The 14,942-nt window shown below is 39.9% G+C and overlaps 1 protein-coding gene across 1 annotated transcript in view; it reads right to left on the bottom strand.

The window, feature by feature from the left end:
* The window catches only part of ALX1 (ALX homeobox 1), a 45,070-nt gene extending 30,347 nt beyond the window's left edge, over window positions 1–14,723 (bottom strand). Inside the window, exons 1-2 of the mRNA XM_030214895.1 lie at window positions 14,408–14,723; window positions 7,378–7,682 (exon numbers count right to left, since the gene is read on the bottom strand). Of these exons, the coding sequence (XP_030070755.1) occupies window positions 7,378–7,682; window positions 14,408–14,633 (531 nt within the window). The 5' untranslated portion in view covers window positions 14,634–14,723. The remainder of the gene's footprint in view (window positions 1–7,377; window positions 7,683–14,407) is intronic.
* Window positions 14,724–14,942: the final 219 nt, after the last annotated feature.

Here is a 14,942-nt window from a genome sequence, read left to right as displayed (position 1 = left end):
GCATCTGGTAGTTTTATCAGTGTTATTCGTTTTATTTTATTTGTGTTATTAGTTTTATCAATTATAAAAACCTAAAACCAGAAGCCCTTTGTATAATCCGTACTGTCTCTTTAAGCTGTCCTGTAACAGAGGGAGGTTATTTTTATCGAAAGGTATTTAGAAAGAAAAATATTCAGTAGGGTGATCAATGAAGAAAACACTAAAATAATCTAAGCAAAAATCCCTCAGTGTTTCTTAATTCAGTGCAAAGATACGGAGGACTACATTTTCTATTTAAAATCTGTAATACATTCTCATTATCCCTAACCAAAAAATAGAGCAAATTCATGTCTACAATGTAATATTTGTGTTAACAAGGAAGTGAATTAAGGCCAAATGAACAAACTTTTAGTAACATTTTGAGAAACATTTTTGCCTATTGGATCTGTGTACTTTTGGACCCTCTCTGCTGCTGCCTGCTTAGCTATTTTTAAAACAGAAAATGTGCAAGTTTCTGATTTGCACCACATTTTCACATGCTTAAGGCCTTATTCCTCATGAACTTTTCTCTAGACACAGCATGGGATAGAAGCTTCGAATCAAGCCTTTTATCATCTATGATAAGGTAGAAGTACAGTTAACCCGTATGTGTGTGCACAGGAGAGTAAATGGATTTTCAGTCCCTTAAAATACCACATATGCTTTCACACTGTGCCAAACTTAGCCTGCAGGAAAAGGAGTCATTTGGGGGGATGTTTTGTAAGAATGCATTACAGCAGTGGCTCTCAACCCATAAGTACATAAGTAATGCCATATTGGGACAGACCAAAGGTCCATCAAGCCCAGCATCCTGTTTCCAACAGTGGCCAATCCAGGTCACAAGTACCTGGCAAAATCCCAAAAAAGTACAATATATTTTATGCTGCGTATCCTAGAATTAAGCAGTGGATTTCCTCCAAGTCCATTTTAATAATGGTCTATGGATTTTTCCTGCAGGAAGCCATCCAAACCTTTTTTAAACCCCGCTAAACTAACTGCTTTTACAACATTCCCTGGCAATGAATTCCAGAGTTTAATTACACGTTGAGTGAAGAAACATTTTCTCCAATTCATTTTAAATTTACTACCTGGTAGCTTCATTTCTTGCCCCCTAGGCCTAGTATTTTTGGAAAGAGTAAACCCAGTCATTGAGACACACCCAGTCATTCAGGTTTTCAGGATACCCACTCTGAATATGCATGAGATATATTTGCATGCACTGCCTCTATTATATACAAAGCTATCTCATGTCTATTCATTGCGGAGATCCTGTAACCTGACTGGCTGAGTGTGTTTGAGGACTGGGTTGTATTAGAGGTACGCATTTAACATACATTTTCAAACAGAACAAGCATAGACAGTATGCTGATACCACACCAGACTTTACACCCCTTGTTTTACTTGTCCTAAATATAAGTGCATATAAATTTATAAGTACATAAGTATTGCCATACTGGGAAAGACCAAAGGTCCATCAAGCCCAGCATCCTGTTTCCAACAGTGGCCAATCCAGGTCACAAATACCTGGCAAGATCCCAAAAAAGTACAAAACATTTTATACTGCTTATCCCAGAAATAGTGGATTTTCCCTCAAGTCCATTTAATAATGGTCTGTGGACTTTTCCTTTAGGAAGCCGTCCAAACCTTTTTTAAACTCTGCTAAGCTAACCGCCTTTACCACATTCTCTGGCAACGAATTGCAGAGTTTAATTACACATTGAGTGAAGAAATATTTTCTCCGATTCGTTTTAAATTTACTACAGTGTAGCTTCATCGCATGCCCCCGCATAGGACTAGATTCTATATACCACATCTAAAAAACTGGTGCCAAAATGAAATTCACATAAGTATATTCTATAAAGTATGCTTTAATTTAGGTGTACATTATAGAATAAGCCTAAATTTCAGTGTGGTATATAGAATACACTGAGCGCCCGTCCACATGACTAAGTTTAGTCATGGGCTGTTAAGCCAAGTAAAACTTGGTATAAATCCCAACGTCTAAATTAGGTGCAGACCAAATGTCTTCTATAACAACACGCATTATGCCTATCTTCTTTTTTCTAGCATATTAGTACAATTTCCTTAAACATTGTATTATATTTCCTTTTTTAAATTTTGTGCGAAATTTCGCAAAGAAATATTTCTTTTCCCTTTTTTTTCTGGAATGAATGATAATAATTTTTAACTTGATTTCATGGAATTGTACCTTGTTTCGCTCTCAAATAGTGGACTTGAAATGGATATGATAAGAAACGTATTCTCTTTATTTTGATTTGAATGGTAATAATGTATAATCTGCTCCATTTTTTCATCACAACACAGTTCTCGTAACTATTATTAATACTTATAAATAAAAATATATATTTTTTAAAACACGCAAGGATTTTAGAACACCTACAATCCGTCCATTCCACACCCTATTTTCATCTATGAGACTTAGAATTTACCTGCATCATTTTAGAGAATTTGCTTAGACAGTTCTGCCTGTAAATTATAATTAATGTCAACTAGTGTCAACAATTGCTTGTTTACTGGCAATTATCAGCACTAATTGGCGCGTTAACTAATTAAGGGGCCCTTTTACTAAGCCATGTAGGCGCCTATGCATGCCCGTCACATGCCAATTCGGAACTACAGTCCGTCTACTGCGTGGCCTGGGCAGTAATTTCATTTTTCTTATGTGCGCTCACTACGCACGCCACAAAATTTCCGTCACGCAGAGTTAACTAGGCAGTAATTGGTATTGTATGTGAACTGGCAATTACCACCCTGTTTAACACGCGAGACCTTACCGCTAAGTCAATGGGTGGCGGTAAGGTCTCAGGCCCAAAATGGACACGTGCCAATTTTCATTTTGCCTCATGTCCATTTCCCCCCCCCCCCCCCCCCCCCCACCAAAAAAAAGGCCTTTTTTGCAGGTGCGCTGAAAAATGAACCTGCGCACTTCCAATACATATGTCTACATCAGTGCAGGTCACTTTTTGGCGCACCTTAGTAAAAGGACCCCTAAGTTGCATGCGCAAATATAGAATACAATTTATTTATTTTTATTTCATTTATGTATTAGGATTTATTTACCGCCTTTTGAAGGAATTCACTCAAGGCGGTGTACAGTAAGAATAGATCAAACATGAGCAGGAGACAATTAGAGCAGTAAAAATATTCGAACAACTTACAGAATCTGGGTGCTAATGTGATTTTCAGATTCAGTGTATACCAGGGGTTCTCAACTCAATCGTCTGGACACGTTGTCAGTCAGGTTTTCAGGATACAATGAATATACATGAGATAAAGTTGCTTACAATGGAGGTAGGGCATGCAAATCTATCTCATGTATATTCAGTATAGGTATCCTGAAAACCTGACTGGCTGGGTGTGTCCCGAGGACTGGGTTGAGAACCCCTGGTGTATACGAATAGCTGGAGTTGGAAAATTACTTGGTTGTGTGTGGTTTTTGAAATGTGTGTGCAAATTTGCATTAGGTCCCATTATCAAAAATGTACCCCAATGTGGAGGCAGTTCTGGGCACCTCCATGTAGAGACCCTGAGGCTACATGGTAGGAGCTTATTCTATAACAGACGCTGGGCATATGTGCAAGCAGGGGCATAAGCCAGACCTTGGCGGGAGGGGGATCCAGAGCCCGAGGTGGGGGGCACAGTTTAGCCTGCCTCCCCCAGGCGCCGACCCCCCCCCCCCCCCCCGTCACTTTTGACCCACCCTCCCGCCGCCGACCCTCTCCCGTTGCTGCTTCCACCAGGTACCATTGCTGGTGGGGGGGTCCCCAACCCCCGCCAGCCGGTCTTCTTCAGCGCTGGTGTCCGGCGCCTTCGCTGATCTGTTTTTGACTCCTGACGTCCTGCATGCACGTCCTGCACGGGGCTACACACAGGTCATGCACGCAGGATGTCAGGAGTCAGGACTGATAGAAACAGATCAGCGAAGGCGCCGGAGACCGGTGCTAAAGAAGACTTCAGATGGTGGGGGTTGGGGACCCGCACCAGCAAAGGTACCTGGCAGCGGCGGGAGGGGGGATCGAAAGTGGAGGGGGAGGGTCAGTGGTGGGGGGGGGAGTCAAAAGTAGAGGGGACCAAGGCTAAATCTGTGGGGGCCCATGCCCCCGTGGCCCCACCTAGCTACACCCCTGATGTGCAGGCATCTAAACACGGCAGGGATGTGTACAATTTATAGTATTCTATGTTACACATGTAAGTGGGAGCCCTGCCTATGAGCCACCCATGCTTCTCCCCTGTGTATAGCCCCCTTACAGATACTCCCTATAAGGTTGTTTTACTACTACTACTACTACTTATCATTTCTGTAGCGCTACTAGACGTACGCAGCGCTGTTTCATTAAGCTACAGTAAGCGCTAGTGCTTAAAAGTGCTTACAGCGGGATGCGCTCAGGCATCCTGTGTTAAGCTCGCAATTGGCTCATGTTAGGGGGCATGTCTAGGGGGCGGAGGAAATGCCTGCACTAATCATTTAGCGTATCCACATTATCGTGTGCTAACTGATTAGAATGCGATTACTGCACGAGCTTTCATCACCTAAAAAATAGATATCATAAGGGCTATGCAGTACTCTTTAATATTTCTTTAATAGCAGTGATCTATGGACAAAATTCTGCTGTGTTGAGTCTAGGCTTAGCCTGTAGTAAAGTCTCACACTAAGACACGCTAAGCCTAGCTTAGTAAAAGAGCATTTTTATTAGAAAATAGACCCTATCGCATAAAGAAGAGCAACCAAAATGATAAAGGGGATGGAACTCCTCTTGTATGAGGAAAGTCTAAAGAGGTTAGGACTCTTTAGCTTGGAAAAGAGACAGATGAGGGGAGATATGATTGAGGTCTACAACATCCTGAGTGATGTAGAATGAGTAAAAGTAAATCAATTTTTAACTCGTTCCAAAAGTACAAAGACTAGGGGACACTCGAGGAAGTTACATGGAAATATCTTTAAAACAAATAGGAGGACATATTTTTTCACTCAATGAAGAGTTAAGCTCTGGAACAATTTGCCAGAGGATGTGGTAACAGCAGTTAGCATATCTGGGTTTAAAAATGGTTTGACAAATTCCTGGAGGAAAAGTCCGTAGTCTGCTATTGAGACAGACATGGGAAGCAACTGCTTGCCCTGGGATTTGTCGTATGGAAAGTTGCTACTTTGAGATTCTGCATAGAATCTTGTTACACTTTAGGATTCCAGAATCTTGCTATTCTTTGGGGTTCTACATGGAATGTTGCCACGATTTGGGTTTCTGCCAGGTACTTGTGACCTGGCTTAGCCACTGTTTGGAAAACAGGATACTGGGCTAGATGGACCATTGGTCTGACCCAGTATGGCTACTCTTATGTTCTTATGTAATTAGACCTGCAGTAGCACATGTTAAAACTTGTTAACACATGGAAACATAGAGGCCAACATTCAGACAGCGGGAATTATCCAGGCTAGCTCCTGTGGTTGGCGCTAAAACTGGATACTAAATGCTGCACCTTTTCCAGTGACCGGCACTGAATATCCAGACTACTTTTGGTCGGTGTGACATTGACGGCTAAAGTTAAGCGGCGAAAATCTGTGGCTATAATCGGCTAGCCACTAACCAGCAATATTCCCGCCATGTCCCGCTAAATATCGGCAGATAACCAGCTAGGTGGCATTTAATCGGGGGGGGGGGGGGGGGGGGGATAGCTTCACACTTTAGTAAATGTGCTCTTATAATGGTTTTTCATTCATTCAGTGTCGGTCAGTAAATCAAGCCCCCATGCCTATGTCATTACACATTTCTATATTTTCCCGAGGTTCTTAACATTTTGGGGCCTTTTTACAAGCTGCATTAGGCATGAACATGTGTCTAATGCAGCAAAATAGCCTAACGCAGGACACTCTAAAGAGTCCTGTGTTCATATTTACATGTGTACCTGCTAACTGCGTGGCAAACATTTTTTGAGAATTTTTTTTTAGGGGGTGTGTTGGGGTGGAGATTGGTCATTCCTACATTAACTAGTTAGTGCATTTACATTACCATACGCTAACTGGTTAGCACATAGATACCATGTGAGCCCTTACCACCTACAGTAAAATGTTTAAAATGGCTGCTTGCCATACACTAACTGGTTCCTTCCAAATACGTAAGCTAATGTTTGCTATGTATTTAGTATTCCAGTATGAAGACTATATTTTTCTGAGCACTCCAATCTTTTCATTCGGCAGTACTGGAGACCTGTGGTTCTGAAGCAGCGGAGGCGAAACGGGTCCTGTTGACCACGGTCTAAGTAACGGCTGAAGAAGGCCAGTATGCCGGTCCAAAGTGAAGCAATTTCATATTACGTTAAGGCAGAGTGTTCTCTGCAAAGAAGAGAAGTAATTTTGTTTGGCCAGTGCTTTTTTCTATCTGCTAAGCAGGGCTTTTTTTCAGGGGGTACTTGGGGGTACTGGGTACCGGCACCTTTTCATTGTCTGCTAAAATTGACCCATGGATTGCAAGTTTTAATGAAAGAGCTCAGGCTCTACACACCAATTCTGCCTTGTCGTAGATTCTGTGACTGGTTGCAGGGGCCCTGGCTATTGTGGGGTGGGTCCTTCAGTGATCATCCCACCCCTGAAGGGTGGCCTAGCATTTGAGTACCGGCACCTTTTTTGCTAGATAAAATGCACTGCTGCTAAGTAAACAAGCAAATCAGAGAAGGAGGTTTTTAGCCTATGATGAAGAAGCCCTAGCCCTCCTCCTGTTAAAATACGGAAGAGGTGCTTCTTGAGGCGTTTTTCCTCCTGTAAGAACGATTAATTAATGCTTACTGGTTTCAAGACTGTGTTTCTATATCTATATGCTTACTAATGTCAACATTAGCGCGTGAATTGGGAATAAACTAAATAATAATTAGAGGGAGAGATACCCAATCAGTAAATCATACAAAATACAGAGGGTTCTCTTATAAATAGGAAGCAAACGTGGAGAGTGTTTTCAGTGTATCAGTTACACGTTCTGAGGTAAAGCTATGGCCGGGTTTTCCAGGATTGAGTTGCCATCTTTTCCTCTAGCAAAACTGAGGAATAAACTAAATAATATAAAAACTAAATAATACAAAAAAATAAAAATAGAAAATAGGCCATTTTATGGCTGTGGCAAAAAATGGTCTTAACGCACCGGAAAGACCTGCGTAAGGGCACGCTAAGGTCAGTTTGTGCTGCACCTTTGTTAAAAGAATCCATGGATCGGCACAGTTTCTGTCCTTCATGTCGAGGGGAAAAGCCCAGGGAAATGAAAATAGAATTTTTACTCTACCTGATGTACTATGAACACTAGCATTCCAGAAACTCAGAGTATCTGTGCGTACGGTGATTTACACCCATCATACCTGAACCCTTGCTTCTGTGAGCTCTGTTCGGAGCGCCAGCTGTTCTCGTACGTACACATCAGGATAATGGGTTTTCTGGAAGACTTTCTCCAGTTCTTCCAGCTGCAAACTGGTAAACGTGGTACGGTGCCGCCTCTTCTTACTGCTCGAGACGTTGCTGTCGCATTTGTCTCCCAGTTCATCGAGTTCTCCTTTGTCTTGCATTCCTTTGGCTGGCGACACAGTCAGGCTACAGCACGTCTCCATGGGCCTACCCAACTCCGTGTGAAGAGCCTGGCCTTCCACTTTAGTGATCCCATAGTTCACTGTATTCAAGGGGAAAAAATTGAATCAAATTATGCCTGATGTCTCACGAGTATACATTCACCAGGGATTAGTAGGTCACATTGAGGCATATTTTCAAAGCATTTTGGGAGGCTAAGTTCCATAGGTTTCTATGGAACTTTGGGAGGCTAAGTGCTTTGAAAATGAGCCTCATTGCATAGAATAATTGCTTCAGAGACTCAAGTCGGTAGAAGATACTGTAATTCCTTAGTCATATATTGGAAATGGTTGACTTTTATAGACAGTTTGTATTTCATGTTTATTGTTTTCCACATAAAAAGGATAGTTGAACATGCATGACCCCTACTTAACTAACTGTATATTTGTCCTTTAGATTGTAAGCTCATTGAGCAGGGACTGTCTTTCTATGTTAAATTGTACAGCGCTGCGTAACCCTAGTAGCGCTTTAGAAGTGTTAAATAGTAGTAGTAGTAGTATTAGCTAATGGCTTTGCTGTAAGAAATAATATCCATCCCACACAGGCTTACTTTAGAGAGAATTCAGTCAAATTCAGATTTAGGGAGTCTTTTTCTAAGGCTTAGCTCGAGTTATCCACAAAAGGGCCCGTAGGAATAAAATGGACCCAGCTGTGAATAACTCGAGCGTAGTAAAAGACCCCCTTATTTTGATGTGGAAATGTCAAATGAGTAATGAGAATAAATGAAAGTTAACTTAAAATACACCTAGACAGTATTATTAGATTTGGTACATATAAAATGGATATACATTCAAAACATTTGACAGTCATCAGTGATTTAAAAAAAACAAAACAGTTTTATAAAGGCGAAAAAAAAGTAACAATTGCTCGTTTTCATATTAAAAGTTCAATATTAGTGCTATAAATAGACGACTTTACTCAGTAAGCTATTTTTCCAAAGACAGAGAAAGGGAGAAAGTCTTAATCAAATAGGTCCATATTTTTATAAGGAGGTTCTACTGAATAATCTAAAAACAGACACAGTATATATATCTAGGTATGTATCAGATTTGAAAGAACCTATTTACACTTTTTCTCTCATTAATGGCCTTAGAGGTGCTTTTACTTTGGCGCAGTAACAGCCTTAGCGTTCGCTAAATGGCAAAAGGCCCATTATATTCCTATGGGCGTCTTCTCATTTAGTGTGCGCTAAGGAGGTCTTTAACTAAGGTGCGCTTGCATTTTTAGTTGTGTGCTAAACAGCGCTAGCGCACCTTAGTTAAAAAACCTCCTAAATCTGTTAGCCCAGCTTTGTAAAAAGGACCCTAAATGAGATGCTCATTTGTATTAAACGCTTCACTCTATTAACCAGTTTTTGTTTGGGTACAAAACTCTTTTGCCTATAGGTTACAGCATTTCAGGGATTTCCAGATAAGGGAATCTTTTTTGCTGAAAGATTTTTGGATAATGGGGTTCTTCTAGATAATGGAACACGTTTAAACCTATGATTTTATTTTTGTTTTCACAAAATGAGAGTATTTTTTTAAAAAATGAACTTTAGATCTGTACCAGTGAATACCCTATTGGAAATTTGATTTACTTTTTCTATATACATGCTGTATCGTCAACCATTATCAACAGGATGCTCAAATGAGAAACAAGTTTAAAAGGGGAGGAACTGCTAAATCACACTGGCTTCCTGCACAGGAGCGAATAACTTTTAAAATTGGCACCCTAGTCCATAAGAACCTCTACGGAGCAGCTCCAGCATATATGGATGCCCTTGTCAACTTACCACCAAGGAATTAGCTTCGATCTTGTCGTTCATACTTAAACCTCCATTACCCTACGTGTTCTGGTCTCAAGTATAAAACCACATACGCTTCCACCTTTTCCTATATCGGCACTCATTTGTGGAATACATTGCCTAAATCTGTAAAAACGGTTCAAGATCATCTGACTTTCAGGAAGTCTCTCAAGACCTACTTATTTGGGCAAGCTTACCCTAAAGATCCCGTCCCGCCTCTGTGATTCCTGGACTCCAACTCCTCTAAAGACCTTGTGGACTTAACTACTTTCTGTTAACCCTGTACCTTTCCGCCCCTCGTATCACTTTCCATTTATTGCACTTTCCTGTTTGTTAACTAAATGTTGTAACTACTACTACTACTACTATTTGACATTTCTATAGCGCTACTAGGGTTACGCAGCGCTGTACAATATAACATAGAAGGACAGTCCCTGCTCGAAGAGCTTACAATCTAATGGAGAGCCACATTGAGCCTGCCAGTGGTGGGAAATTGTGGGGTATAAATGATATAAATAAATAAATAAATAAATTATTTATCAAGGTTGCATTGTTTTTCTATGATAAATGACATTATAATTGGGATCCCTCAGATCTTGAGTTAAAAAAACAAACGAACCCGAAACGTAATAGTGATTTGTATACAGACTGTAGTGCTTTTGGGGATTTTTTAAACCTGAGGCCTAACTTCCCCTGCAAATCTCACTATGGGAGGTATTTCCAGTCAGGCCAAAAGCACGATTCACAGCGCAATATGGGCCTCTTGTATCAAGCCGCTCTAGCAGTTCCCATGCGTCAACGTCAACGGAGCCCATTCAAAGAACGGGCTTTGTCGGTATCACCGCACCAGGAACCACTAGCGCAGCTCGACAAAAGGGCCCATTATGCATTATTTGGATAGAGTTGGGTCCAGTACTGTTGACTATAAATAGTGCTGGCACCAGACCTCAACCCTGCTGGTTAAAGCTTGGTGAGAAAAAGCTCAAATGCTATTTTCCCACTGAGTGAGCAGATAGTTGGTAAGCCCACAAAATTGTTCCAGCCTAGACTGTTTTGCAAGCTTACCCACAAACTTGAAAACAGTATTTTTTAAGTTGAATTAAAAAAAAAAAAACCATTATGACCAAATACGCTCCTGCTACAGTAAAATCAGAAAAGAAATAATAAGCTGAAGACAGGCAACGACAGCCTTTTCACATTCAATGTATTTTCATGCGAATATCGCATGCTTTTATTCCTATATGGACATGAAAGCCCATAGCATTCAGGGCTAAGGTAGCCCAATTTGATTTTTTCATTTGCATTTATTTTATTACCTTTGATAGCACGCCTTAATCAAAATTTCTCAAGGCGAGGTATAATAAAATAAATCAACATAGTAACAATCATTAAATATGATATACATTTTTAAAATACCCGTCCCTCATCTTATTCGACCTATCCCTAAAAATTGTGACAGCTCTCTAACGCAACAGATTTCTGCAATAAAAATATAACATCCTTTATCTATTTAAACATATAACATTCCTCTTACAATGGAAATAACCACGTTTTTACTAATTTGTGAAACTTCAAATAGTTGATCCGATGTAAAGTCAGGGCAGAGAATTCCATCATTTTGGACCTAACACAGCAAAAGCTCTCCGTCATGTACTTTGTAAAGAAACATGATAACGGCAAGGCCAACGATGTTTGCTGTGAGGATCGAAGTGACTTTTGAGGGACAAAAAAACCCCCACATCAGCCAAATAACATGGTTGCTGTGCCCGCAAAGCCCAGTAAACCGTGCATAGCATTTTAAATTTGATTCTGCTCTGCACCAGCAATCAATGTCAAAAGAGACAAAATATGATCAAAAAATGATTCCCCATAAATATTCTACCTGCAGCATTTTGAATATTTGAAGTTATAATTATTGACTTTGGGGATGTTCTGCATACAATCGATTGCAATAATCAAGTCAATTGGTTATTAATGCATGCAGCCAAGTGGCCGTTGCATCCCAAATCCTTCACTTATGTACACAATGCCATTCTAAGTACAAAAAAGCAATAGCACTGCCTAGGACATATGATTTTAGTGGCGTCCAATCCTTCACGCTGCCATTAATGTTTTGGAAAAGAGCCTGTTAAAGTGGGCATACTCTCCGAAAGTATCACCTAACTGGGTATCTAACCCAATGTTGCCAGCTCTGAAAGAGTTTTCCCAGCTTAGGAGATGCTATCTCCAAATAACTATTAAGACGTTCTATAGTGGCTGACACGTGTCATTCAATTTGGACCTCAATTTAGGGTTGTCTGTCACCGCTAATAATGTAACCCTTCACCACTAATAGGCTCCATTCATGTTGGGTAATGTACACATGATGACCAGGCCATGCTCTTCACACAAAACAGATACACAGCACACTCTGGCCTAATAGAAGACAAATGAAAAGTCATGCTTGAATCTAGAACAAAAGTTCAGCAAACGCTCAGCAGAAAAGCGAAGGAGGTGGCCCGTGCATTCTGTTTTTCCCTGTCTTGCCTCAAAAAAAGTGGCATGAAAAAAAAAAACAGTTGGACGTTTGAAGAAATGGAAGCTGAAAATCAAGGTGCACGCTCAAGCCATTTTGATTCCCATCACTTGCGGTGTTGGATAAAAATGTTCTATTTTCCCTCACTTTTGTGTGGTGAAATAGAAAAGTCACTGTATTGCAAATGCTATAACGTAAGACAATGAAAGATCAATGCTGCTGGCTGATCTGTCACCCTGAACAATGTAAGAATTTGTATCCCAGCAAATACCAAATATTTATGCAAAACGGAGCAACTTAAAGCTTAGCTAATGAAAAGCGACTATGTTGGCATCAAAATGGCAATTGACAATTAGAAAATACAGTATACTGAAAAAAATTACTGTAAGTACCAGAATGGAAGGCCCTCAGCTTCTTAGCATCATTTTCTCCCTTCTTGGATGATTTCGTCCTTGTTACAAGGGTATTTTTTCCAGATACAACACTTGTAATTTCTTTCAGCTAAGATATCCAGTGTTTACAAATTTAAAAATCAATCAAACACGTTACACTATGTATTCAATACCGGTTAGCTAATTTGTGGAATCAGTTTTCATTGTCTTTGAGGTCTTGTATTCATTATCTTTGTTTAGCAAACATTGAAAAGCATTTTTATTTGGCAAGGCGGGTTTATCTAATGTTTAAGTTTTTGTTTTGTATGGATTGTAATTCCTGGATCGATTGGTCCAGCTTTTGATTGTTCTAATCCATCCTTGTACTGCCTAGGTATAAGTGGAATACCAGAGCTGGCATGACATAATATAATATATTGCTTTTGATGGTCTCCAGGACATATATTAAGAGAAAACAAAGTCATATTTTGATAATTCTTATGCAGTTTGGGTATATTTTTCTACAGATTTTTCACAAGTATTCTGATACAATTATTTATTGTAATCAATATCAGTAGATTAACACTTTTGTACTCATCTGGGCAGCTTATACGAATAATTCCAGCATTAGCTTATGCATAGACAGTGTTGATATACCGCAAAAATAAAAAAAATATTACTTAGTGGTGTTTACTGATAAAAATGTCTATCAAGTTTCATCCCCAAGGTCTTCTATTTTTTTGTATTGTGGCTTTCATGTTCACATTTATTTTGAGAATAAATGCACTTGGATAACTAATAACCAAGTCCCCCTTTTAACTGTATTGGTAGAGAAAATGATTTGTACTAACGAGACCATTTTTCATTACAATTCTCCTTTACATGCAAAAAAAAAAACCCTCAATCCTATAGCGTAAATTTTATATATAACAAGGATAGGGGAAAAATGCTCTCAGAAAGGAAAAAGTGAATGATCTTTCAACAAGCTGAAATGCTTACTGGATTCTGTTACAAAGTAGATGGATTATTTGATTAACACTTGGAATTTGCCATGTTTTCAATTTTAGCTTACGGTTATAAAACCGAATAGTTTACTAACAGCAATTAACATGACCTTTTTTCCTTGCCACGGTGCTCTAAAAACCTACACTTCTTATCATTTCCACTGTGCTACTAGGCAGCATTTCTCTGGGGTTATATTAATAGAAGGTTTACTGTTACAAATAATGTAACAGAGATCTCAACTCTCGCAAATAATCAGTTTTCATGTATGCTAAAAAAAACAACCCACTGTACAATTTTCATCTAGGCCAAGTGATGCTTATTTTGCCAAGCTTCTGTTTTGTTTCTAAGAGATTGGGCACTGATCAGTTTCTGCAGTTGTACACTGACAAAATATTTCACTTCCAATTTATTAATCAGAAACAATCAGATTCTAAACCCTGCTCTCCGTTTGCACGGATTTCAAGCTGCTATTTTAGGTTTTATATATCCAAGACTTTATGGCGGTTACGATAGATGTTATAGGCCCACCGAGAAAGGAACTGAAGTCTGCAAACTTTTGAGAGCTCATAGGCCTCATTTTCAGACATCATATCTTTCCCAAAACATTGCATATTGAGAGGATAATAGAAAAACAACGCCTCACCCATAGCTGCTGGAATGAACATAGATTAACATTGGAGAGGTTTTGTTTATATATGTGTGTACTGTACCTGTATTCAGTAGGTGTTTAAATGGCCATTTCCAGTATTAGACATTCATAATACTGTAAGACACAGTTTCCCATAGTAGCAGGTCCCGATTTACATATAAACTAGAAAGGCTAATGCTTCGGGCTTCATATTCTAAGGAGCCTCGCTAGCATTGGAAAACTATTAACCCTAAATAAAATTCACTTCCTTCTTAATTGAGGATTATCTCTTAAATATTAGAGCTTAGGGGCCCCAATACGTATACATTGAACCCTGAATAGAAGCACGGTATTTTCAGCTCCTTTTGAAAATAGCATGAAAAAAATATATTTTTTAAAAAACTATGACACAGGCAGATCCTTGTTTTCCATCTAGGAATACAGGCTAAGAAGGTAAACTCACCATTATTCTCCTGACAGGGGGACGTCCTCTCCATTCTCACATGGTGTTCTGTTCTTTGGATGGCATTAAAGGCCTGGACACATTTACTGCCTGAGCTTTTCCCATAGAAGGACTCATTGTCCAAAGTTTCCATAACGTGCTCTAAATTGCCTCCTGCTCCCATGTAAAAGTCACTGCTTTTGCTGGTCTGGCTCTTCAAGGCAAACTTCTCGCTCAGAAAATCCATAATCACCTAAGGCTCTTGGAAATGTCCTCCTTAAACAGAGGTGGAACTGTGTCAGCTGGGGGAAATAAGCAGGAATCCTTCTGCAGGGGAGCTGCCTCAGCTGCTGAGGTTTTAAGTTCTCCTGCCTACTTGGAGGGGGTACCTGAAGTGGCTCTTATATCTTGAAACTCAGCAGGACTCCTGACGTAACCTCCCATTTGCTAATGAATATGAAAATAGGCAGGCCAAACTAGCTCCACCCAGGGTCTCTAGAGAACTAATCCCAACACAGAGGGGAAAACTTCAGTCCAGGGGAAGCAGACAGACATA

This window comes from Microcaecilia unicolor, chromosome 9 (assembly GCF_901765095.1).
Source record: "Microcaecilia unicolor chromosome 9, aMicUni1.1, whole genome shotgun sequence".
NCBI classification, from domain to species: domain Eukaryota; kingdom Metazoa; phylum Chordata; class Amphibia; order Gymnophiona; family Siphonopidae; genus Microcaecilia; species Microcaecilia unicolor.
This window is presented reverse-complemented; position numbering and strand designations above follow the sequence as displayed.